This window comes from Saccopteryx leptura, chromosome 2 (genome assembly GCF_036850995.1).
Source record: "Saccopteryx leptura isolate mSacLep1 chromosome 2, mSacLep1_pri_phased_curated, whole genome shotgun sequence".
Classification (NCBI taxonomy): Eukaryota; Metazoa; Chordata; class Mammalia; order Chiroptera; family Emballonuridae; genus Saccopteryx; species Saccopteryx leptura.
Window position 1 is genome coordinate 221,080,834 of NC_089504.1, and position 27,023 is coordinate 221,107,856.

Consider the following 27,023-nt stretch of genomic DNA (forward strand, 5'->3'; position numbering starts at 1 on the left):
GAAAAAAATTATATTCCTAGAACTTGGAAAAATAGAGAACTAGACACCCACACTTCTGAATCCTGAAGTTTCAGACCTCTGCTCATCAGCACCCCAAGCTGTGGGTGGACAACGCACCATTTTTCAGACAAATGCAAAAAACACTTCAAACACAGAGACTGCTGGAAACGAAGCCCCCAAGGTTGAACACACTCTTGGAAGAAATCCCAGAATGCTAGTACAGGCTCACAGGCAACCAAGTTGTCCAGAAAATAGAGACAGAGCTGAAGTGAGGACCACACCTACACATCTGGGGCAAGAAGGGGGTCATTTTCTTCTCTGAAATGTGGAATATATGAGGCTCACGGAATGTGTCCTTCCTGCAAGATGGTGAGACATGACTCTCACACCCACTGAAACCTGCTGGAACCTTGTCAGAATTTATGGATAAATGATATTTCATTTGCTTTCCAGAGAAAACCATGGTCCATGTCTGAACCATGGTGTGCTGCCTACTCATGGCTTGCTCCACTGGACACAGACCATTCTAAAGCAAATTGGAGGCAGTGAATATTTATCAGGGCGAAGGCTGGTGAGGTGGGTCATCTGCCAATAATTCTCAGAGGAGAAACACCAAGATGTGGGGATGCTTAGGCCCAAGATCTGGGACCAAGTGGCTATCTGGAGACTTGGATCTTCCAACCCCAAATCTAGTGTCTTTCCCTCTGCAAAACCTCTAGGGAGGGAAACGCCCATTTTTGAGAGCTAAAACAGTGACTCAGGGGAGCAGACATCTCTTCAAAAGACCCTGACATGCCAACTGCAGATTCCTCCTGAACAACACAGATTTAAAGAAGTGCAAAATGTAAGCCTTTTGCATTCCGATAGAGTTTCACCCGGAATTTAAACCATGTCTCAGCAAAAGGAATTCTGTTTATTGACACAGGGATTAGTGTGATACTGAAATACATTCAGATGATGCCACTTTGCTCTTCTACTGGTCTATTTAAAATGCTAGCTCTTCCTGGAGGGAAGGAGGGAGGGCGTTACGGGGAGGGAGACAGGAAGGATGTACTGGGGGACATGGGTGGGACATTAGAATCTATGTAAACAATAAATTAATAAAAAAATTAAAATGCTAGCTCTTAAACTTCAAGTGCAAAATTAAACAACACGATGCCTACAGAGCCTGCATTAAAGGTGAAGACAAGGAGGGAAATGAAGCAGGGAAATAGCAGTTTTCATGTGAAATTAAACCTACCTGGTTAGAGCAGAGAAAATACCCTGAAAACCTATTCTCCACACTCTCCCTTTTTGCTAGTCGCAGGCGACGCTGCCCAACAGGTATTTCGTTGTGGGGTGCAGTTATCCCAAACCCTTAATTATGTGGTCACTGCGCAAAGTGAATTACCCGGGACGCTTCTTCTCAAACCCAGTTATTGTTGCCCCCAGGGAGGCCACAGCAGAGGAAGTGAAATTCAATTTTCCACTTGCTAGAATTCTTAACAGAAAGGAGTTTGTGGGAAGTGGGCTGCAACATCGGTCTAAAATTGGAACTCCGGCTAATGTGAGGGTTGGATTGACTGTTCTTTCCTCCGCTGTGAAAACCCACGTGGTGGTGTGGTCTGAGCAAACCCCAGCTGGTCTTGACCCAGCACATTTACAAGGAGATGTCATACTCATCAGGCAGGCAGGGACTGGCTCCTCTGAACAGGCTTCCCCTGCCTTCACTCTGGAGCTCAGCAGACCCTCGGCAAGAGAGTAGGCATTCCACAGTCTGGAACTGCATGAGGGGGCCTTGTGTCTCTCTCAGCTCTACTAGAAGCTGAGAATCCACTTTTTCACCTCTCCCTGTCCCTTCTCATCCCTCCCCTGGAAATCAGATCTGTTCTGTGGACTCTCCAGGGTGGATGACCACAGTCTGTAGACAAGAAGAAGAAAGGGCTGGAATAGCTCTCTCTGCTCTGAGCTGGGCAGTCTCGTCATCCCTGCTGTTCATTGCATGGTGCCATCAGCAGACAGGAAGGAGCTGGTCTTCTTTCTAAGGGCAATGTTTGGCCTTGCATTTCTTTCCTTCCCACCTAGGAGACCTTGTTTTCTTCCCTCCAGAATTTTCCATTGCTCCATTTCCACTGCTTCCTTCCTTCCCTCATTTGGAAGGACCACCCAGACACCTCCTTCTTTCCCCTACAGACAAAATGCCCCTTGCAGCTTCAGCCAATGATCACCCTCTCCCACTGCAGCCTGACTTTCATCCTGACCATGCTATTCAGAGTCACCCCTCATCTCCTAGCTGCCTAACCCAATGGCCTCTCCTCTGCTAAATGCACAGCCTTGGCCTTCCTGACATGGGTTCTCCCTGTCAACGAAGCCTCTGGCCACCGCCACCCATGCCTTCCTCTCACTTTCCTGTACCTTGTGATCTTCCCAACCTCTCCCTGTGGATGTTCTTTGGGTTTTGTGGTCTCCATTCTTCAGTGGTCCTTCCATACTCCATTCTCAGGGACAGCTCACCCATCCACCCAACACTACTGAGGCAGGGTGTTTTGTACTTCTATCCTGTTTTGTTAATGGAAGGAACCGTAGATTTGGAGTCAGACACCCTGGGCCGATTCTAGCTGTGAAACCTTGGTCAAGGTGTTCATTCCTTCTCAAACCAAGGATGCGATCCACCACACATATTTCAGGATGGGAATAAACTGAAAGAACAGGAAGGTCACAGAGCTCAGTGCAGGCACATGTAGGGACCCAACAAATGTCCACCCCGCCCTCCAACTGCCATCTCCCATCCGAATGTGAGCTTTTATGAAAGACCTCAGAATTTTCGTACTTACCATTCTTCTATATGACATCTTAAAACAGGGGTCGGGAACCTATGGCTCGCGAGCCAGATGTGGCTCTTTTGATGGCTGCATCTGGCTCACAGACAAATCTTTAATAAAAAAAATAATAACATTAAAAATATAAAACATTCTTATGTATTACAATCCATTCATTTCCTACCAGTCATGTTCATGGTTGTGGGTGGCTGAAGCCAACCACAGCTGTCCTCGGAACAACACCAAATTTTTATTGGGTAATGCGTCACGTACACAGGTTGTTGTATGGCTCTCACAGAATTACATTTTAAAATATGTGGCGTTCATGGCTCTCTCAGCCAAAAAGTTTCCCGACCCCTGTCCTAAACCCTGGAAGGACTTTCTTACCCTGCCCCTGCGCCTCTGTCGCCACCATTCCCACTCCAGTGTTGAACTTTGCCCCGGGCATGGCCCCTCAAATCCACCACTCCTTTATGGTCACTTCCTCCACTCTGTCAGGGTCATTCACTCCACCGGAGCAAGAGTAAGGCAAGGTCCTTCTTGTCATCATCCCATCCTCACATGGCACACACATGTACACATGCATGCACGCACACACACACACACTCACACACTTCCTCCATCTATCTGCAATAGCAGAAGAGAAAGGCCATGAGCTTCAGAATCAGGCCAGCCCGAGAGCAAGTCTGCAGGAGAGGACAGCACTTCCCATGTGGCCATGGTATCTGGCCCAGTCCTTGACACACAGTCACCGTTAGTAAGGTTTGGCTTCCTTCTTTTTCCACGTCAGGGTCACAGACATTTCCCACCTCCTTCAGGATGCCTTGGCTAATTGGTCCAGCCACTGCTGACCTCTGCCTCTGACATACTACAATGTTCTTGATCTCATGTCCACAGCGTTGAATGCAACCGCACATTGATATGGGACGGTACACAGGTCTTGTGCTCCCGGGCTGGCTCTCCTCTTCCAGATGGGTCTGCCCATCTGTGTCTTACATTGTTTCTGAGTTTCCCACAGTTTCCAGGACACTGTTGAGCTTATAAAAACAGGGATTATTATAGCTACAAATCATGTACCTGCTTCAATCCAGACTCAATCATAATTGCTACCATTTGTTCACTGTCTGCTATGCACCAGGTGCTAGGCTTGCGTGATTTATTTCTTTTTCACAGTCACCTCACAAGGTAAGTCTTATTATTCCCTTTTACTAGGGAGGAAACCAAGGCTCAGAGACAGAGGGGCCTGAACAAAGGCACACAGACTGCAGGTGGAAGGGCAGGGCTATAACCTAGGCCTGCCGCTGCCCACGCCCAGCGCCTCGCCACCAGGCCCCTGCCCATGAGCACTATATCACTCAATTCTACCAGGAGCCCAGCAGGGGGTCATGTCACCCTGTTTGCAAATGAAAAATCTGTGGCTCGCAGTCCCCACTTAGTGGGTAGCACTAAGTGCTACCCCCTTCTGTATGACCCAAGCCCACCCTGGAGTAATTATGAAGAGTGGGGGGATTCTTGCTGCAGAAGGAAGCAACCAAGTCCAAGTTTCCTGAGGGTCTGAAAAGCTCTGGCTCTCCTTCCTGCCAAGTCTTTTGGCTTCTTGGGCCTCACTTTCTTAATGTGTTATAAAAAAAGAGGAGAAACTAAATAATGCCTAAAGTTCCAAGACTGCCACTAGCTCATACGGTGCCCTTGAGCACATGGCCCTGAGGCCCAGGCCTCTGAGCAGACGAGGCCCAGGGCGCGTGGCTGGGCCGGCACCATGCAAACTGCGGTCCAGCCTCCTGCTCCCTCATCTGGGTGCCTTCGCGCAGCAGACAGCATGCACAGCTGTGCGCAGTGGTTCTGAAAGGTCCAAATGGTTCTAACTGGCGAAGGTTCTATTTCTTGAAGCCACCTTTAAAAGAGAAGTTGGGATATTGGGTGTCAGTCGCCTTTGTGCATCCCAAAGTGACCTGTCATTTCTCTCCTTTAAGCATGGAAATGGCACGTTTTGGCATCTCCCACACACCGAGCAGCAGCCTTGGTTCCCGGACCTTTCAGCGGGTCCCAGACGTGTCCATTTAGGTGCACAGTGTGGATTCCCCAAGGTGAAACTTTAACAAGACCCTTGGCCCTTTCATAGCTGTCACGGGTTCCCAGCAGAATGGAGAAGCTGTCCTTCCACAAGTCTATGACCTTAAACTTGCCATCTATCTGGATTCCTGATTGTCTTGGTCTCAGTCACAACAGCTCAAGGTACAGAACAAGCCAGCTCATCCTCCCAGGACATGTCGACATGAGTGACAGGCATCAGCACCCATCCCGTGAGGGAATCTCTAGATAAGGACCACACAGAGGACAAGCATCGGGGCAAAGGGCCAGGAGGAAACCACCAGTTTTACACGTCAGGTGCCCCTCTCAACGGCAGCTCCGGGGTTCTCTCAGCTGTGTCTGGGTCATAAGCGTGCGCCCACGTATCAGAAACCACGGGAGGGATAGTCAGAGGCAAACCCCGCCCTGACCTCAGTCTGCAGTGTCTTAGCCCCGAGCCCACTGCCATCTGTCAGCCTTCTCCTGCAGCCGATTAGAAGCTAGTCTTCTCTCGTTCAGAAAACACACCTGCTTTTCTTTTTCTAAGACAATTTATCTCTAATGTGGTAAAATACGCATAACATAAAATTTACCATTTTGTTTATTTTTAAATAAATGGTTCTGCAGCACTGAGCACCTTCACACTGCTGTGCAGCGATCACTGTCGTCAGTCTCCAGAACCCCTCATCATCCCAAACGAAAACCCACACCCACGAAACACTAACTCCCCACCCATGCCCCTGACAACCACCATTCTCCTTTCCGTCTCTCTGAGTCTGACTCCTTAGAGACCTCTTATCAATGGTGTCAATCCTTCTGTGTCTGGCTTATGTCACTCAGCATAATGTCCTTCGGGTTCACTCATGCTGCAGCAAGTGTACGAATACCTTCCTTCTCAGGCTGAATAGCAATCCCCTGAGTGGACAGACCACGTGGCCCTATCCACTCATCAGCCCATGGACACTGGGGTTGCTTCCACCTTTTGGCTACTGCGAATGATGTTGCTATGAACATGGTTGTGCGGGTATCTGTTTATGTCTTTTCCTGACCAGCCAAGGACAGGGAACACTTTGCCTGATCAGTGATTATGCCAAATTCCACTCTCTGCCTTACTAGACACAGATTGAATTAGATCAATCTGCTGAAATATGGTTTTCTTGAAATTCACGCTAGAAAATGAGCCAGTGCGAAGCTCCTTCATGACACAAAGCCTGAGAGAGATGTCTCCCTCGTTCCCTTCCCATCTGCCTCCCTTCCTCCATCTCACACCTACCTCTCTGAGAGTGAGCTCCGTCCCTTGGTGTTTCCTGTCCCCTGACCTCTGCTCTTGACAGCACCTTGGGCTGACTTGCACTGAATCCGACACCTCACTCTACCAAGCCCCTTCCCTACAGTGTCAGCCTCTCCCCTTGGCCTCTTCCCCTCCTGTACATGTGGTCAAAACTCCCTCAGTCTGTATGAACATCCATCTCGCTCTCTCGCTCTCTCTCTCTCTCTCTCTCTCACACACACACACACACACACACACACACACACACACACACTCATGCCCCTCTCCATCAGCTCCCTCTGCTCTGCCTTGAAATACATCATCTCCAGGTCCTCTCTCCCACGCCCTTCCAGACCCATCACCCCTCCAGCTCCTGCGCCCTGACCCTAGAACCCACCACTCAACAGACTCCACTCTCACCAAAGCCATCAGTTGTATTAGTTTCCTGTGGCTGCTACAATTTAACACCAAGTTAATTAACATAAGCAATGTCTTAAAACAACAGAAATGTATTCTCCCCCAGGTCTGCAGGTCAGAGTGCAAAATTAAGGTGTCAGCAGGGCCTGCTCTCCCTGAAGGCTTTGGGGAGGGCCCATCCTGCCCTTCTCAGCTTCTGATGGCTGCAGGCATTCTTTGGCTTGTGAGGGCATCACTCCAACCCTGCCTCTGTCCTCAGCCCACCTGCCTCTGTCCTCAGCCCACCTGCCTCTGTCCTCAGCCCACATGCCTCTGTCCTCAGCCCACCTGCCTCTGCCCTCAGCCCACCTGCCTCTGCCCTCAGCCCACCTGCCTCTGTCCTCAGCCCACCTGCCTCTGCCCTCAGCCCACCTGCCTCTGTCCTCAGCCCACCTGTCTCTGTCCTCAGCCCACCTGCCTCTGTCCTCAGCCCACCTGCCTCTGGCCTCAGCCCACCTGCCTCTATCCACACAGGGCTTTCACTGTGTCTCTGTAAGTTCTTTCCTGTCTCTTATGTGGATGTTTGATTGGATTTGGGGTCCATCCTCATCCAGCATGACCTCATCTTGGCCTTTACATTAATTACATCTTATTTCCAAATAAGGTCACAAACTGATATTCTGAGTACACATGAATGTGAGAGAGATGCTACTCTATCTACCCAGTGCACTAGTGAATCCCAATGTCCAAGCCCAGCAGGCATCTCTCAGTGGCCATATGCAACACCTGTTTTAGTTATTCAAAACAGGAATGGCTTCGTGTTTCCTACTTATTTTCAGATGCTAAAAGCATATTAAGGGAAAATTTAAATGTAGAAAAATCAAAGAGAAAGCAAATACACCCACCAACTTACAGCTCAGAGATAAATCAAAATAACATTTTGGAGAACATGCTTCTGCACACTCACACACACAGACACGCACATTATTGTAAGAAAGTGACATATGCAAAGTGGTCTACATGTTCTCTCTTCTGCTTTTTCACTCCATGCTCTGGCAGGGACAGCCTGCCGGGTCAATGAACACCACATACCCATTCATTCAGTGATCGGCTGCTGCATACTAGGCACTTACTCCGAGGCCTGGATCAGTCTGTGAGCAACACCCACATAGACCCCTGCCTTCGGGGAATGTCCCTGCCCACAGACAACAAAAAATTACAAGAGCAAATACCCTCTCATGCTGGCAGGTGGAAAATGCTACAAAGAATTACGCAGTAGTGCGAGCTGGGGAACCTGAGATCGGCACCACACCGATCACCTCTCCCAAAGGGGAATAAACTGTAGCCTTCACTAAGAAGGTGACCATGGCACAAAGAGGTGAAGACCCCAAAATGTTAGGAAATCATTTTTCATGACCATATAGTGTGCCATTGACAATACCTGCAAGAAGGTGTGTAACCAGTGCTCAAGTGACAGACATTCGGGCTGTTTCTAATTTTTCACTGCTACAAGAGAGGCTGCAATAGAGCCCTGTGTACAAGTGATGGAACATTTATAAAATTATTCCCTTACAATAAATGTCTAGACCCCAACCCAAGACATCCAATGATTTCTAAATCGTAGTACTTACTGTCACCCTGCCCTCCAGAAAGGCTGCCAGTTGACATTGCCAATGATACATGGGTTCGCGGTGCCACTGCCTTCCCCAACACACACGCCCTGTCCTGAATTTGTCATCTATTTTCCAGGTTGCTATCTCCAGGGTAAAAACTGTCATCCCACTTGCATTGCTGTGCCTTTGCTATGGCCGGGCAGCCTCTCCCGACCGAGGGGCGAGGCGCCCCTCACCTCTGCGTGCTTTTCTCCTGTTAGCTCCTTAGTCACTTCCTCTGGTCATTTTTTCCATGGGGTATTTATTGCCTTTGTCGATCAGGAATGTATATGTTATGTGTTGAAAATATTTTTCCTGGTTTGTCTTCTTACTTGTCTTACAAACATTTAAATTTTTTATATTGACGAAAATACACCAGTGTTTTAAAATAGTCTCTGGATTTCTACCACAGTTAGAAAGGCTTTCCCAACTTTTCAAATGATAAAAATACATCACTACTCCTTCTGGAGTTTTCTTCATTTTTGCATTTAAATCCTTAACTTGTTTGAAATTTATTCTGATATGATAAGGATGGGACTCATCATTTTCCTCCCAAGTGGGCCACCAGTTGTCCCAACAGCTCGTGCGCCCCATCTCTCTGCTCCTTCTCCTCCTCCCTCTCTCCTCCCTCTTGGCACCTCCTCTGACTCCTCTACTTCTGACTTCTTCATGCACCGTAATTGTCTTCCAGGATCCTGTCTTCTATGTTCTCTTCTCTGCACAGTCCCTGCAGAACTTTCATCTGCACCCAGAACTACAGCTTCCCCTCCAATGCACGGATAACCAGCTCTGGAGCCCAGGCAGGTCACGGAGAAGCTTCAGCCATGTGCACCTGATGTCCCTTGGGAACACTCACCTGGGTGTCTGTGGACACTTTAAACTAAACCAGCCCTAACAGCATCGTCCTCAGGTGTCTTTGTCCCACCTGCCCTGCTGACCCCAGACTTCCTCCTGCCCACTAGCCTGCTTCTCATTCATTGCCACTCATCACCCTCACAGACAGTCCCTAGATTCATCACCGAGCTGTGTCCCCTCTCACTGGTGTCTCTCTGGCTGACTTCAGCTAACAGCAGCCCAGAAGGCAAACCCAGCCTGCAGCCTCTTTCTTTACTGCCCATGAGCTAAGAATAGTTTTACATTTTGTAAGACTTATAAAATGTTTTATTTAATAAAACAAAAAATATGCAACCTATGTTGCCTGCAAAGCCTAAAATATTTACTATACTACTGGCCTTTTATAGAAAAAGTTTGCTAACACTTGCTTCTAATCCCTACTCCACCATTGCCCTCCATAGGGCTCTTTCTAAGATTCATAAAATACTCGATCACCTCACTTCTCGATTTAAGCCCAATCTCCTCTGTCTGGCACGAAGGCTTTCAGTGGCCAGGCAGACGCTCCACCACCGCTGTCTTTGTCTTCCTCCATTTCCCCCGCTCATGCTCCTTCTCCGGACTCTCTGTCCTCCCCAAACAAAGCCGTCTGGTACCTTCAAGACTTTTATACCTACAGCTCCTTCTCTTCAAATGTCCTAATATCTCAGCCGTTTTCTGTCAGGAAGAAAGCATATACTCACTCTCCTCCTTGAGCAAACCCATCCTGCTCTCCACCCAAGATAGATTGAGGTTTGATCTCACTGGTGTCTTTCCAGTGCCCCTTTCCCTTGTGTCCGTTTTCACATTGTATTTGAGCTTGTTCCTTACTTCCTACTAAAGGAATTCCTTCTAAGCAATGTCCTTCAGAGCTCAGTAACACACCCCACATGGCAAAATGCCCTACATTTTAAATTGCCCCTCTATTCAAGAGTGTTAAGGCAAAGTTACCATGCTCTTGAGTCATGGGGGAGGGGGAGAGAAAGAAAAGTACAAGAAGACTGAGCTATATCTGAGACCAGGGATTCTCAACTGCACAAGAACTATTGAGTAGGTTATTTTTTAATTGTGGTAAAATAATGTGACATAAAATTTACTATCTTAATTACTTTAATCCAGTGGCATTGAGCACATTCACAATGTTGTACAACTATCAACACCACCCATCTCGAGAACTATTTCATCATCACAAACAAATAACTCCCCATTTCTTCTTCCCCCAGCTCCTGTCACCACTGTTCTACTTCCTCTATGAACTTGGGTACTCTAGGCTCCTTGTGTCGGTGAAATCATATTCTGTCTGTCCTTTTGTGTCTGACTTACTCCATTTAGCACCGGGTCCTCAAGGTTCACCCACCCTGTAGCCTGTGTCAGAATTCCCTTCACGGCTGGATGAGGTCCCATTCCGCGGATGCACTGAACTTTGTTTCTGCAGCCTCCACTGTGAATAGCACTGCTGTAAGCATGGTGTGCACAAATCCATTTTGAGTCCCTGCTTTCGACTCTTTTAGGTTTATGCCAGAAGTGAAGTTGGTGGATCCCATGGGAAATCTCGGTTTGACCTTTTGAGGAACCCACAGCAGTGGCACCAATTTACATTCCCACCAAAACTGCACCAACGTTCCAATTTCTCCACATCCTCACCAATGCTTATTATTTTCCTATTAATTTATTTTGATACTAGCAATCCCGCCGAGTATGAAGCATCCCATAGGTTTTGAATGCATTTCCCTGATGACTAGTGATCAAGATACTGGGCATCCTTTCATGTGCTTGCTTTGGTCCTGCGTTTATCTCCTTTGGGGAAATGTCTATTCAAGTCAAGTCCTTTGCCCACCTCTGAATTTGGTTGGTCCCTTATCAGATAGTGATCTGCAACTGTTCTCTCCCATTCTATGTATTGTCTTTTCACCAAGTAGGTCGTTTTTGACAAGGATGACAGCATACCTGTTGTATCTCTAAGGGGCCCTGCCTAAAAACCCAAAACTGAGCCACCCCTCCACAAGGACTGGCTCTGTCCCTGTGTCCTGCATCTCACTGTAACAGCCCCTCCAGGACCCCAGGCCTCCAGGACTCCCTCATCTCGTGGGAACTTCAAGGCCAGGCCTAGGGACACCTGACACCCTCAGGTGGTCTCACGCCCACGGGCATTCCGGATCCCCAGTGCCACTCCCCCCACCATGACCCATGGGGTTTAGTCATGATTTCCTTCAATTCCTGAAATCACATGCCAAAAGTGTCGCAACATTTCATTTGAAATTTTCTTTTTCCTTTCTGACTATAAAGGTAACATTAACTTATTCTAGAAAATCTGGAAAAGTCAGAATGTTTAAAAAAAAAATTAAAAGTACTATGAGTCTCCCCTCCTCACCCCCACCCAGAAGTACCTGAGCAACATGTCTGGGCATGTCCTCCAGGGTTGTGCTCCTCCAGGGCCATGCTCCTCCAGGTCTGTGCTACTCCAAGGTCGTGCTCCTCCAGGGCCATGCTCCTCCAGGGCCATGAGTCCTCCAGGGTTGTGCTCCTCCAGGGCCATGAGTCCTCCAGGGCCGTGCTCTTCCAGGGCCATGAGTCCTCCAGGGCCGTGCTCCTCCAGGGCCGTGCTCCTCCAGGGCCATGAGTCCTCCAGGGTTGTGCTCCTCCAGGGCTGTGCTACTCCAGGGCCATGAGTCCTCCAGGGCTGTGCATCCTCCAGGGCCCTGTGTCCTCCAGGGCTGTGCTCCTCCAGGGCTGTGCTACTCCAGGGCCCTGTGTCCTCCAGGGCCGTGCTCCTCCAGGGCCATGAGTCCTCCAGGGCTGTGCTCCTCCAGGGCTGTGCTCCTCCAGGGCCGTGCTCCTCCAGGGCCATGAGTCCTCCAGAGCTGGGCTACTCCAGGGCCGTGCTCCTCCAGGGCCATGCAGGCATGTGGCGAGGAACATCTGCTTTCCAAGCCACACCACAGCCCCACTCCAAATGCTCTTGCAGATGCATCTTAGATCACCACCTCAGATTCACACGTGAGATTCTTCCAAGAAAGAAAGAAACGTTAAGAGCTATCTTTAATATTCCCTCCTGTGTCCCCTGTACTGGAGCGTTCACCCACCCCGAGTGGAGGTGGCTGAGTTCAGACCTGGAGGGGCCCTCCCCTGGCCCAGGGCTCCCTGCCACTGCTCTGAGCACAGCCTCCAGCTGGTCCCACTCCATTTCCCATCCCCTCACAGGTCTGACCCAGCCTGCCCCTCCGGGCTCCCACTCCGGTCTCTTCTCTCCGGGACTCATAGGTCATTGGAGTTTTCGGTTTCTCTCAGCTCTGTGCCTGTTTCCCACCAGCCACTATTAGGACAGAGGCCCAGCCACACCCCCCACCACTTGTAGGGGAGAAAAAATTCTCCTCTACCCTTTAGGTCACTGGTGGGCCTAAGATTTAAACTGACAGAAGACAGATTACCAGGAGAAAAGCTTACAGATTTCACTGAATTTTTGCATGTAGCTGGGAAACTTCATAAGAGACCTGAAGTTGTAACCAAAACAGGAAGATTTTAGACCATTTAGACAGAGAATAAGTTTGCAGAGAATTGGCAAGACAAAGGGGTTTGGGCTCTGGGTAGTAAACTGTGAAGACATGACCACCAAGATATGGGTTTTTTAGCAAGATTTGCTTATGCAGACTTCTCAGCCCTCAATACCCTGACTCCAGTGATGAGGATGCCTGCCACCCTCCGGCCCAGGGAGGGCACCTCTCCCCTGGGACTCATCTCATGATTTCAGGAGGACAGGGATGTATCAGAGTGTGCTTCTTGCACTGGCTGTTTCTTAAGTACCTGTGATTGAAAATAATCAATACTCCACAGGGGAATATTTGGGTGACGTATTCTGAGCCCCTTCGCTATCTCCCCATGGACGCCCATGCCGGCACCCATGCGTCCCCTGCAGGGCACCTCGGGCGCCTTCCCACAGCGCTCCCACAGGCTTCAGCTTTCTTTGTTAGCTTCCATTTTTGTTTGTTTTGAAAAAACATTCAAGTCGCAACGCACATGTGTTTATATCTTCCACCTGCTGGTTCATTACAGGCACAAAATGCAAACAATTCATCTCCGCACCCATCCCCTCTCCCTGCTCTTTCTCACACCAGCCCCCTCCTCACCACTCCATCTGCTTCTCCATGTCAGTACTGCTGCCCATAGTTAGAGATAAGACTCAACTTGATAACAGACACAAAATACACAATGATTCAAACACAATCACTTTTTTTCCCTTGTTTCTAGTCGGACAGCCGCTCTCTGCCACAGTCTCCGGACCCAGGCCCCTCCGTCATCCCCCGTAGAAGGGCCAGGGCATAGAAGGGCACACCTGCTCCAGCCAGGCTAGGACTCAGCACATGGCCCCCCTCCATGCACAGGAGGCCAGGAACTGTGCTCTAGTCCTGAGCTAAAAAAGGGAAAAGTAGATTTGGAGATCAGCTGGCAGGCTGGCAGGATTACTCAGAGCACTTAGGTGGACTCATTTGTTAGCTGGTCAAACAGGTCCCTCCAGCTCAGGACCAACGCCTGCCTGGAGCTAGAAGGTCACAGCTGAGCCAGAAAAGTGGAAAGCAGCTTCCCAGTGGTTGTGGGGGTGGGCGTAGATTTCCTGAGTTATATTTCCAAGTATGAAATATCACTGAAGACTTTTTAAAAGCAGCTAATCTGCAAGCCCTCTTCGTCCACAAGGACTTGGGGAGACGAGGGCTCAGGGTGGCTCTGCTCAGTCAGTCAGCAAGAGCACCACCTGGGTCAAAGCAAGACCACGCTCCAGGTCCACAGGAAGGGCCTCCTCGACCTGGTAGTCCCATACGAAGTTATATTTTGAAACTCCCCTTCAGGGAAAAACTAGCAGTGAGATCTCAGCTGTGACCACTCCAGGCCACCACATCGGGCCTGCAGGGGGTGGCAACAGTGAGAGGGACATCACCTTGGCTTCCATCTAAAGTCTCCCCCCACCTCCATCCTGTCTCAATCTCAGCTGCATCCCTTTGACTCCCGTCCTGATTTCTGTTCTAAGAAGAAAGAGCAAAGTTTATCCTTTACAAATGGAAGGCTCCTAAGGGCCATGATCTTAAAATCAAAGCCAACAGCCACTCTGCAGACCAGACACTGTCTCTTCCTTGTGCTGAAATATGAAAACAGATCTATGTGATTGATTTTTAAGGAAACTAACCAAACAGGAACAAGGTTAATCCATATGTTCAGCTGGTTCCACTCAGGTCCCATCCCAGCTGTTTTCGCAACCAGATAAGTGCCTTCTCAACAGACCACATTTCTCCTTTACCTAAGGGGAAAAAATCTAGTTGCCATGGACAAAAACATGACAGAGTCAAAGGACACAGAAGGAAAGACTCGAGGAAAAAAACTGCTTATAAACCCTTTAAAAAGCTATGAAGTTATTAGATGAACAAGTAACTTCATATGGTAGTTTCTATGTGTGCAATCACAGTACCCATTCCAAATTTCCCTTTGCACTCAGATTCTAGGAGAGTGTTCCCAGCGCATCAGTAATGAATGATTATACCAAAGCCTTCATCATTAAAGCCTTCAGAAAAATAAATAAACACACACACACCGAAACTGCAGATAGTAAATGTTGAAGCAGAAACCAAATCAAATGTGTAAACACTTAAAGAGAGATTTCCCCACAGTTTTCTTTTAGAACTTGGTGTTGAATCAACCAATAAAAAACAGAATTTCTTTTTTTAACTCTGAAATTTGACTAGCCATTTAAAGAGCTTGCTCAAAGTTCTTGCCCTAAACATCAGGAAAGTAGCAAAGGAGCAATTTATGATAAAGGAATGTTTATTACACGTTTGTTCCAGGCAGGTACAAGGTTTCATCCAACCTTGTAAATTGGGTATCATGGTTACCGCTTTGTAAATAAATGTAAATGCTGAGGCTCAGTGATTTCGCCAGAGCATTCGTGTACTTGGGCTGCCATAACAGAATACCACAAACTCAGAAGCTTAAACAACAGAAATTCTATTTTCTCACAATTCTGAGGACTGGGGATTTAGATCAAGGTTCCAGTGTGCTGGTTTCTGGTGACTGGCCGGTCACTCTGACAGACCTTTCTTCCTGGCTCACATATGGCTGCCTTCTCTCTGCCCTCCTGTGTCCTTTCCTCTGAGTGCACATCCCTGGTGTCTCTTCCTCCTCTTATAAGACTCCAGTCCTATTGGGTTAGGGGCCCTCCCGTATGACCTCATTTAACCTTAATTACCTCCTTAAAGGCCCCATCTCCAAATAGTTATATTAGGGGTTAGGACTTCAACAGATGGATGTGGTGGGGCAGGGGAGGGGGAACAATTCAGTCTGTGACAAATAGCATGTCCAAGAGCCCACATTTGCCAAATGAAAGAATCAAGACCGTCTGAATCTGAACACGTCTTTCTCCAGAGTGTGGCCTCTCCCATGCATGGCATCTCAGGTGAAGTGGGGAGACCCCTGGCTAGAAGAGCTGACTCTTAGAACTTGCTGGCAAGGAGACAGTTTCACAGCAGGAAGCTCTCTCCTGGTGGGAAGGGAGGTGAAATTCTTAAACAAAGGTAGACTGAAGGGCACAAGAATGCAAGTCAACTAAAAGGTGCTTGGTTTCACTTTTATATACTGTAACCACACTGTGGTTTCCATGATCCCCTAAGATCCAGCATCTCATTCAGTTTTTCTTTTCTCCAAACCACCAGCTAACGTCCTGGAGGGCGACTCCATGGATCAGGATGTTGAGAGCCCTGTGGCCATTCACCAGCCAAAGTTGCCTAAGCAGGCCAGGGATGACCTGCCAAGACACATCAGCCGAGACCGGACCAAAAGGAAAATCCAGAGGTACGTGCGGAAAGACGGGAAGTGCAATGTCCACCACGGCAACGTGCGGGAGACCTACCGCTACCTGACCGACATCTTCACCACCTTAGTGGACCTCAAGTGGAGATTCAACCTGTTAATTTTCGTCATGGTTTACACAGTGACATGGCTCTTTTTTGGGATGATCTGGTGGCTAATCGCATACATTCGAGGAGATATGGACCACATAGAGGACCCCTCATGGACTCCTTGCGTCACCAACCTCAATGGATTTGTCTCTGCTTTTTTATTTTCAATAGAGACAGAAACCACCATCGGTTATGGCTACCGGGTCATCACGGACAAGTGCCCAGAGGGAATTATTCTCCTCTTAATCCAATCTGTGTTGGGGTCCATTGTCAATGCATTTATGGTGGGATGCATGTTTGTAAAAATATCACAACCCAAGAAGAGGGCAGAGACCCTGGTTTTTTCCACCCATGCGGTGATCTCCATGCGGGATGGGAAACTGTGCCTGATGTTCCGAGTCGGGGACCTTAGGAATTCCCACATCGTGGAGGCCTCCATCAGAGCCAAGTTGATCAAATCCAAACAAACCTCAGAGGGGGAGTTCATCCCTTTGAACCAGACGGATATCAACGTCGGGTATTACACTGGGGATGATCGCCTGTTTCTGGTGTCACCACTCATCATCAGTCACGAAATTAACCAACAGAGTCCTTTCTGGGAAATCTCCAAAGCCCAGCTGCCCAAAGAGGAACTGGAAATTGTGGTCATCCTGGAAGGAATGGTGGAAGCGACAGGTAAGACATGCTCTATCCTGGGATGCCTGTGGGATCAATGCCCATTTTAAGCTGGATTTCACATTCTTATTTATGGCAAAGCATAAAAAATGAATCTCATTCACTCTCAATACAATCCCCTCGCTTCAAGAAATAGTATGTCTGTGTGTCTTATAACCTTAAGTCTATCCACCAAGAAGTCTAACCATTTAGCTTTTTGAAAGCCCTTTGGACACAAATAAATTATTTAAAAAAAAAAAAAAAAACAACAAACCACTGCTTAATATATGTTAAATTTCCAAATATATACTTAACTTAAAATTCGTCTCTGAGGCACTTTTTAAATGGCTCTAAATCATTGCTTAATTTAAATACTTGAGGTTATTTATTGCCAAGCCAGGAGGAAGAAGTTAAGCCTTTCAAAGGAACCCTGACAAATTGCTTTAATAAACATGCAATTTCCCTTCTTCTTTGAGAGCCATCTGTAAGGCCCATAGCTTCGGTTCTTTTCTCTATCAAGTGAGTGCTTGGTGTCTTCCTCCATACTGTACCTGCCGAACCCCCAACAGATATAACAATGCAGACCCAGTAAATAACTCTAGCGGGAAAGAAAAAAACATTGGAGATCCATTTATCATAACCCTGTTGACCCTTCTTCTGTTAATAACTCATTATTGGTGTGTTGTAGGGAAGATTATTTGTTCTCTAAATAGAGAAATGGTCTGTTTTTACTGACATCTTCACTCACATCTGAATTTGACATGTATTATACATCCCAACAGCAAAGCGGGTTCTTCCCATATTTATCTGTAACAATCCCCGAAACAGGGCTGTAAACTCTGACTTAACAGTGGTGTCCCATGGGAAACCTACAACCTAGAACCCTAATTCATGAATCCCTTCACTGGTCTTCTGAGTATCGATAGTAGCCTTGGGATGCTGTTTAGTTATACAATCTCTGCTCTTCTGTGCTTTGAGGTCTTCAACTGGAGGTTCAGGGGTGATTTATATAATCTGAGACAGCATGGCCAACAGCCTGGCCCCAGATGCTTCAACTGGTAGCTGATCTCAGTCATCCCTTCAAAGGAATGTCATGGGTCCCAGGTTCTGCCTCCCTGTACCCAGCAGGCAAGGTCATAACCTCTAACAGATTTCTCTTATGCTGGTAGAAACGTTTGCAATCACTTTGTAAATGCAGCAAGCAGTGAAAATGTAACAGGCTTTACATGGAGCTCAATGATTTGAGTGGGCTCCTTTCTGTAGAACTAAAGGAGCATGGACCTAATCCATGGCTTTAAAGAATAACAAAGTAATTATTGTGAAATACAATTAAAGTGCCACAGATATGGACAGGGCTATTTGCACCTTTAGTCTGATTTTGAGTGTATTCGTGAGGCAATGGTTGTGTGGGGGATGGAAGGATAGAGAAGAAGAGGAAGGAGGGGAGGAGAGAAGGGAGGAAGAGATTTAAACAGGGAGTGCTGTCATTTCCCACAAACCAGAAACTTCTCCCACTGGGCTGAGGACAGGGACTCTGGATCCCCCTAGTGGTGGCCACTGAGATGCAACCTCTGTCGGCATAAACTGGTCACAATGCAGTTTTAATATTAGATTTCCCACAATAAACTCTCTCAATAAGACATGAGGGAGGACAGTGGACAAGCCTTGTTATCATAGCATCTCTGAGCTCAAGAAGCAAAAGGCACTAGGAATATGCACTTTCTGGTGAGTGGTGCTCATCTGAGCTTCAGATCTTAGGAGCTATGCTCCATGTTCCCACACACCAAGGCCCAATCTCAAAAAAAAAAAAAAAAAAATGAATCCGGAATAAGCAAATTATCTTTGTGACATCCCTGAGTCGGCATTCTCCCCGGGGCAGACCCTGTCTTTCTAATGACAGCTTGTAATGAGTGAGTCTTTCCAAAGAGGTGAACATCGTTTTCTTGCTAATTAACAGTGATACTTGCCTCTGAGCATCCAAAGGCCTTTCCACTGCTTTCTTAGAAATAAAAAGGGGGTAGATACCAGAAAAAAAATAAAAACACTTACCCCTGTTCCTGGAAAAAAGCAACCACCATTAATTTCCTAAAAAGAAAAAAAGTCATTTACTAGCTACTGGAAAGTAGAGAGAAGAGTGTTCTAGAAAGTTCTAGGTTTGACTGGAAGCTGGACATGTCTTGATCCTTTCCTGCTGGGATTTACACAATTCAGCACTTCCAGCATATTTGATCTCTCAAGCTTCAGAGGGATACTTTTCTGTGAATGAAAAGCACATTGGTATTTACGGACATTAAACAGACCCTTATGGGGGAGAAATGCTCCAATGAGCCAAAGCCGCAGGAAAAAAAAAATAAATGTGACCCAAATGCACACTGAGGAAAACAAAGTCACAGGGTCTGATTATTCATTGCAGGGCTGGATGGGACATCAAGAGCCATGACAACAGACAGCTGGCACAAAACAGCTTCCGCTTTACTTATTTCTTCTTTCAAAAATGTCTTGGGGTTGACCTTAAACTACTATCAGTGATGTCACTTAGCAGGCCTTTTTCACCTTTTTCAAGGATGAGCCCCATACTGCAACCAGCCCTGATGTAGTGGCCTCTTCCTGTCACCCATGTTGCAGGCACACATTGGAGATCTGAGCTACCCTGCAGGAGGCTGACCACTGGGGGCTGGGTCCCAGGCTCAGCACAGGCCACCTGGTTGATGCATAATATTCCAATGCCAGCTGTCCTGCAGCAAACCTGCTTTGTCCCATCACTCGGAGCTGGGCTCATTTTTAGAAAAATGAAAGTAAGATCCCAACCTCAACACCCTGCAGGTCCTGGCCTCAGTCCTTCACTCAATGAGTTCTCTGGCCTCATAAAAAACGAGACTCACACCCACAAAAGACAGTCGCACTTCCCTGGTGGGTGGCTTCAGTCTGGTCCTGCCCAGACTTGGAGGGATGTGTACAGTGACCTCCCAAGAACCTTCCAGTCATGTGATTCTATTTTTGAAAATGAATCAAACCCTGGAAAATTCTGACACCAGCCACCCAGACATCTGGGAGCTGGCTGTGTCTCACTGCACAAATATATTTTTAAAGGGGGCCCTTTATGTTCCTAACACATGGGCGATTTTGAGATAGTGGTGTTTACAGAAGGGTTCATAGCTACGTAAACAAACATGCTCAGCAGCTGTGGTGAATGTGCATTAAAATAGTAAAGCATTCACATAGACTGTTATTTATAGAGGGCAAATTGGCCTGGAGGCTAGATGACAGCCACACAGAGCTGGGCCCATTGCCAGCCAGCTCCTCACTATTGCCTTTCTGATTGATGAACTTCCATATTTACCCCCAGTGATTATGCAACTATGACAAGCAGCCCTTTCCAACACCTCAACAAATGTGCCTCCTTGAGATAAATAAACCCTCATCAAGCTTTGTTTCTTTTACACTTTTTATTATAGAATCTATAAAACTTATACAAGAATAAGTTAAATAGTATAATTAACTCCCCTGTACCCATTATTTAATTGCTATAATTGTCAATTTATGTCCAAAACTTGTTCCATCTGTATCTCTACTTGCTGCCTCCCAGCATCATATTTTATCTGCAAAAATTTCAGTATGTGTCTTCAAAAGCTGAGGACCCTATTTAAAACATGACTATAATGCCATTATGACCCCTAAAATAATTAATGCTTATTTCTTCAGATCTAATAGCTAAGTGTTCCAATTTCCGATTGTCTCATAGACAGTCTTTTGAAAAAATATTTTTTTAAATCCACTTGTTTGAATCAGGATGTAAATGAGGTCAACACACTGTGATTGGTTATGATCTCTCTTTAGTCTCTTACTCTGTGAGTTCCCCTTCCATCTCTGTATGGTTTTTTTTTCTTTTAAGTTTTTCTTGAAGAAGAAAACTTCTGAAATATTTAAATACTGCATGAAAAACGGGAAAGTGGAGAATGTGAGGAAGTCAACTGAGGATATACCAGAGAACAATTTTCAGATGAGGAATCAGGGCTGACTTTCCAAGAATTAGTGTTTATGGGTTACCATGTGCACCGAAGTAGGCCAGGCCCACCCGAAAGAAGGTGGTGGCAAACCGGAAATCAGTGAGGCAAACCGGAAGTGGGTGAAGGCAGACAGTCCTTCACCACAAGAAAGCTCAGTTCCATTGCTAGAATGATATTACTCACAGGATGAAAGTCACAAAAGTCACACTGCAGGTCACAGTGTGTTTGAATTGAAAGGCATCTTTACTGGATTCCTACTTTGCAGATGAGGAAAGGAGGTTTGCCTAAAGCCAAACAGCCACTGCAGAGCAGGAACTTGAAAGCCAAGACCACTGACCATGGTGTTCAGCCTCCAGGTTTAGTGCTTTTTGCATCACGAGTGCTATTGGTTCATGAAGATTCTGTAGAGAAATGCACCCAAAAAAGACAACTGGTGTCACATGGACAGACAGCCTTTCTTCTCTTTGCTTCCACCATTAGTTCCTCTTTTTCTTTAAGGCTTCTATGTTGGTCTTCAATGTTATTGATTCATTTGAAAATTCTCCATGCATTTATATGAATTTTTAAGAACCATATATTCAAAAGAGACATGCTGCAAAAGAGTTCTGAAATTAAAAATAGGTTAGTATTGTCTACAAACATATGCCTGGAAGAATATGGTGTTCTAGCAGATCTGATTTTTAAGTATCATTTTTCTTTTCTGTAATCATAATGCAACTTCACTATTGCAGGAGAGAATATGAGATCACAGAGTTTGAAAAGGTGGCATTTCTCAGATCAGATGGTTGAGGGTTAGCTTTAGAGTACTCTTAAGCTGATTCTAAAAATGGTATTTCATAGCCATTACCTTTTACAAATATTGTTTTCTCCTTTTGATAAGTTACTGCTAATTCCTCAATTGCAAGCCATTTTTTCCAGATGTGCTATTTTTCTCCTGAGTTATAACCCCAACTATTTACCCTGGGAAAATAGTTAATTGATTAGATCTGAAATGTTAAGCACTGGGTAAAAATCTTCTGGTAAATCTCTATAAGGAACAATGTTTTTAAAAATTCAAAGACGTGAATTTATGTTTCCTAGATAGAAATCTACCATCTGTCAATATAAAAAAATCAGTCCTGCCCTGGCCAGTTGGTTCAGTGGTAGAACGTCAGCCTGGTGTGCAGGAGTCCCGGGTTCGATTCCTGGCCAGGGCACACAGGAGAAGTGCCCATCTGCTTCTCCACCCCTCCCCCTCTCCTTCCTCTCTGTCTCTCTCTTCCCCTCCCACAGCCAAGGCTCCATTGGAGCAAAGTTGGCCCGGGTGCTGAGGATGGCTCTGTGGCCTCTGCCTCAGGCGCTAGAATGGCCCTGATTGCAACAGAGCGACACCCCAGATGGGCAGAGCATCGCCCCCTGGTGGGCGTGCCGGGTTGATCCCAGTCAGGTGCATGCAGGAGTCTGTCTGACTGCCTCCCCGTTTCCAACTTCAGAAAAATATAAAAAAAAAAAGAAAGAAAGAAAGAAAAAGAAATCAGTCCTTTCTTCTTTGGGCATTAAGTTCAAGAACTCTATTCCCATGAATTTCCTTTCAAAATTTCCACCTCAATGTAATATATTGGGTAGTGTCGTTAGCTGAATAAAAACATAACACTTGATCCTTAAATATGGTAAACTTTTTGTGATCCTCAGCAGTTTGGGGACATTGTGTTCTGGTTCACCAAATGTCCTATCAGTCCGAAGTTAGACACTGCAGGGCACACATAGTTTCAAAGTTTTCTACCATCCCTCTAAAAGGAAGAATATTGTAGTTCTGTTAAACATTATAACTCTGTTAAACATTCCCTATAATTCAAAAGGTATTTAATGTCCCATAATAGGTAGTACATCAGTTTACCATATATTATTGTGGTTGAAAAGACCAAGATCTGAATAATTATAAATTTTTTCATTATTAAAACACAGTTTCCAGAAAATTCATTGCTCTTCCTTCTTCAAATTGGCCATGAGGAGCTACTAAAATTAAAGTTCAGTAGAAGTCAGAGACAGTCACATAATGTAAACAATTCAGAATTCAAACCCAAGGGGAAAAAATGGACTAGCACCTAAAAGTTAGCTCTGATTCAGACTCTAAATTCAGTTCTCCTGTTAGAAGAAACTGTACCATTAAAATTAATAGATGAGTGTCAAATAGTGGAAAGCCACTAATTAGTATATTCTTAAATAGAGTTTTATGATTTCCTAGGGCATTCAGGAATATGAATACTGATAGCTTGGGCCAGTGAAACAGTTCTTACCCAGCAATTTCTAATGACAGGAAGAGGATCACTGGGAAAAACCGTTAAATTATTCACACATACACACGCACATGTACACACACAGCCAAACCGCCAGAGAGGTGCTTCTTCCCCAGTTCAGTGTGCCATTGTTCTTCCTCATCCTAACCACCCTACTTACAAACCTTGTTTGTTATATTATTTAGTACACTTCTTTTTTAAAAGTAATTTCAGCTGTAGCTCAGTTTCTCTGTACCTCTGTGTTACTTCATGTCAGACCATCTTGGATTCAAACCACAGTTGCTGTACTCACTGGCTTGCTCAGCCTTTCTTATGCCTCAGTTGTGCCGCTCTAAAATGGGAACAAAAATGGTACCTACCTCACTGATGATCTTTCAACAGATCTGTCAAATTCTATCAGATCATTTCTTCCCCCATAAACGACGCAGGCAGTAGAGAGCAAAGCTTTATGAGGATGAGAAACCAAGTAATCCCAAGGTGTGGCCTTGCCATTTCCAGAGATCTTGCAGCTAGTGTCTCCAGAGAATGACAAAGGTTCTCTGAATGGTCACAATGGCAAACGTTAACCTGTGGTGATAGCCAACACAAGAAATGCACACTCACACATGACAGTAAATGCTAGCCTGGCCTCTGCCCCAGTTACTGTCTGTGAATCACAAACCAAAGCATCTGAATTAATGAGGATGACTAGGCTCAGGAAAGACTATGCATTCCTATAGATAGTAACACTTCGTCCTTATCATTTCTGCCTAAAGTGGACATGAATATAGATTATTTTCAGGTCGTCTAAGGCAACTGCTTAGCGAGGACAGGACCAGTAGCCTGCATTTGAAAACAACATTTCCATGATCCCAATTCCCTGCCTAGTTTTTTTATAAGACCTCTGAAGTATTGGTCAAAACCTCGTTTTAGAGAATGTACTTCTGTGCTACTAACTCAACTTAGTAATATTACTCACATAATAAGTCCAGAAAGTAGAGATTTCTACTTTCAAATATAGATGTACTTCAACACAGTGGACAGTTAAATTTCTACGTAGCCATTTCCACTGTTCTCTATTTACTAAGAATGATAAATAGTATACTAAGTCATGCTTCAGTAACAAACAGCTCCAAGGGCTTAAACACAAAGGTGTCTCTCTGACGCACAGACATGTCCGCTGGGCTCTGTCCACACCTGCTACTCTAGGCTGTGGACCGAGGAAGCAGCCCTGTGCAGACATGCTGTTCTCATGGCAGGAAGGAAAGAGAAATGGCGGACACCTCACTGCTGTGCACCACTTTGTAGTCACAGCAAGTCACATGGCAGTGCTTAATGTCCATGGTGTGGGCAAATATTCTATCACAGGGACTTGAAGTACATAACTGGTAACAAAATAATGCTTTCTACTGCAGATAGCCACGTGGTTTTGAAAACCAGTAGCCTGAATTGAAACTTTTTGCATGTTAGGGTTTAAAAATGTGTGGTAGTCATTAGTGGTATTCACCTGCTATGTCTGACTTTTATCCTTCTGGACCCATGTTAGGGTTGCAATTTCCTGTTCCTGTTGAACATGGTCTTTGTGACTCACATTTGTCTTATAAGCATGAGCCATGATTATTACTCTCATGGAAACTTTACAAGGTAACTGTTCCCTTCCTACTTTTATGGTTCTCATAGAAGCATATATCACAATGAAGCCTCTGCCATACACCCCTTGACTGTCTTTGAAGAGCAGATCCCTGCCAAGTCATGTGAGTCATGTAACATGACTGAGAAATAACCTTAGGTTGGGTGAAGCCACTAAAATATGGGTTGTTTGTCACCACAGGAATATCTAGCTTATCTTGTCTGATAGCAAAATGTCATGCTAACATTCTGACAAGTTGGCTGCTATACACTGCTATTAGCTCCCAACTCGCCATGAAATGAATTTGTAGCTAGCTATTTTGCATAAATCTTCCCTCCTTTTAATTCTATCTTCACTGGTTGAGACTTTGAGGCCAGATAGTCTGAATTCAAATTTTGTTTCCACTCTTGATTATCCATGTGATTGGGAATCTCACATTCCTTTTACCAAACCTCTTTCTCCATCCCCCCAAATGGGAATGATACAAACAGAACAGTCTGATGGTTGCCAGAGAGGAAGAGGGTTGAGGAGGCTGGGTGAGAAAAGTGAAGGGATGAAGAAGTACACATTGGTAGTAACAAAATAGTCATGGGGACGTAAAGTACAGCATAGGGAATATAGTCAATAACACTGTATAGTGCCAGGAGGATACTAGACATTTCAGGGAGATCATTTCATAAATAATATTATATAAAATGTCTAACCACAATGATATATACCTGAAAGTAATATAATATTGAATGTCAACTGTAATTTTTTTAAAAAAAAAACTTTTTTTAATTTAAATTTTTAAAAATAGGCTTATATTAATAAAAGAATTCCATGAGATAATACATGTAAGTCATACTTCCTAGGACCTGGAACACAGTTAGTGTTCAGTACATTTAGAGAGTGAATCAAACTATTCTTATCCATCATTCACTGGGTGTCTATTGAGTGCCTACTACTTTATTAGATGCTCTATAATATCTATATAGATCATTTTCAATCCTCAAAACGATTCGGTAAAGTAGGCACCATCCCCATCTAACAAGTGAGGAGGATGACTCTTGAGTGGGGCATCGGGGAGAGAGTAACTTGCCCAAGGCCACCCAGCTGGTAGAGCAGCAAAGCAAGGGTTCCACCCCAGAGCTGCCACTTTCCTAACCTGCCTGCCTGACCAGAAGAGGCATGGTATACAAAGGCACACTTAAAGTAGTGATCATTGATTAAAGTTTACTAATGCACTGACAGTTATGGCTCAATGATATAGTCTCTTTCAATTCTTTGGCTTCGCCATCAGGCTTACCATGCCAGACTGCAGGAGGCAGGCAGGGACTGTCTGCTCATGCATAACAGTTGGCATTGGGTCTCTTCAAAGGGCACCTACTGGCTCATAGTCTCAGATTCTGCTCAATTCAGTGACTGTGCCAGTCGATGCTCTGGGTCAAGCCTATCCAAAACAGCACAGTGCCATACCAACTATAACCCAAAGTGCAACCAAGGAGCCAGCTCACAAGTCCACAGAGGAGGAAAACATGAAGTTTAGCATTGAAAGGAACGCATCAATTTTGACTCGGCCAGAAAGTACTATAATAAAAATAATTAGGCTTTAACCAGCCTAATTAAACCCAGTTGGGGTTTCTATCTGCAACATGTCCAACAAGATGCTTTGTTGGGTTTGGTCATCATCACCATCATTTTTCTCTAGTTACTGAGACCATCCTTAGAAGACTGAATAATTAAACATTTGCTAAGTAAATATATTCCTTTTTCTTTTACATTTTCTCAAGCATATTTTATACAGGGTAAATATTAGTAGAAATTTGTGGAAGGTAATAGGTCAAGGTGAGAATGATATAAGAGAAGACAAGGCCAATCTTGTTTACCTCTTGGATTCCCCTGTGGATTTTATTTCATCATAAACAAAGACCCTAGGGCAGGGTGTGTGAGAACTACATTCTCACTGGACCAAAATTCAATATATATTATATATCATACCACTCAGAGAGCTAACATAGCAATAAAGTTTTAGCCATTTATTTGCTTTAGATACTTGATTATAATATTGTCTGTCTCCCTAAACAAAGCTGAAAAAAGTATGCAACCTAAGGAGAACAAAAATGATGCTGGTCCATGATTCTCGCAGAAACTCTTAAGCACCCACGAGGTCTAACATGGGGCAAGAATGATTCCCAAACACTTCTCTAGGTCTTTGCAGCATGATTCTTCTCTGTTCACCCAGAGGGACCTCAGCATGTTCAGCCTGGCCTGCAGACCCTTTGTCAGCCCCCAGGGCTCAGGGAAGAAAGAGATTACGTTCATTAAACCAATGATGGGTCACGACTACATGTGAGGCGGCAGGCAGCTTGACGGGCCGAGAGCAAAGAAGGGCAGGGATATTTCCAAGACCACTTTACCACCTCCACCATTGTAGGCGTCTGAGCTCCACCCTGTATCTGGTAGATGCATTGGCAGACACCTCACCTGGCGCTGGAAGTGCA

The 27,023-nt window shown here is 45.6% G+C and overlaps 1 protein-coding gene across 2 annotated transcripts in view; it reads left to right on the forward strand.

The window, feature by feature from the left end:
• The window catches only part of KCNJ6 (potassium inwardly rectifying channel subfamily J member 6), a 223,978-nt gene that overhangs the window by 153,281 nt on the left and 43,674 nt on the right, over positions 1 to 27,023 (forward strand). For both annotated transcript variants that reach the window (XM_066370196.1, XM_066370195.1), the window contains exon 3: positions 15,749 to 16,669. In XM_066370196.1, the coding sequence (XP_066226293.1) occupies positions 15,749 to 16,669 (921 nt within the window). The remainder of the gene's footprint in view (positions 1 to 15,748; positions 16,670 to 27,023) is intronic.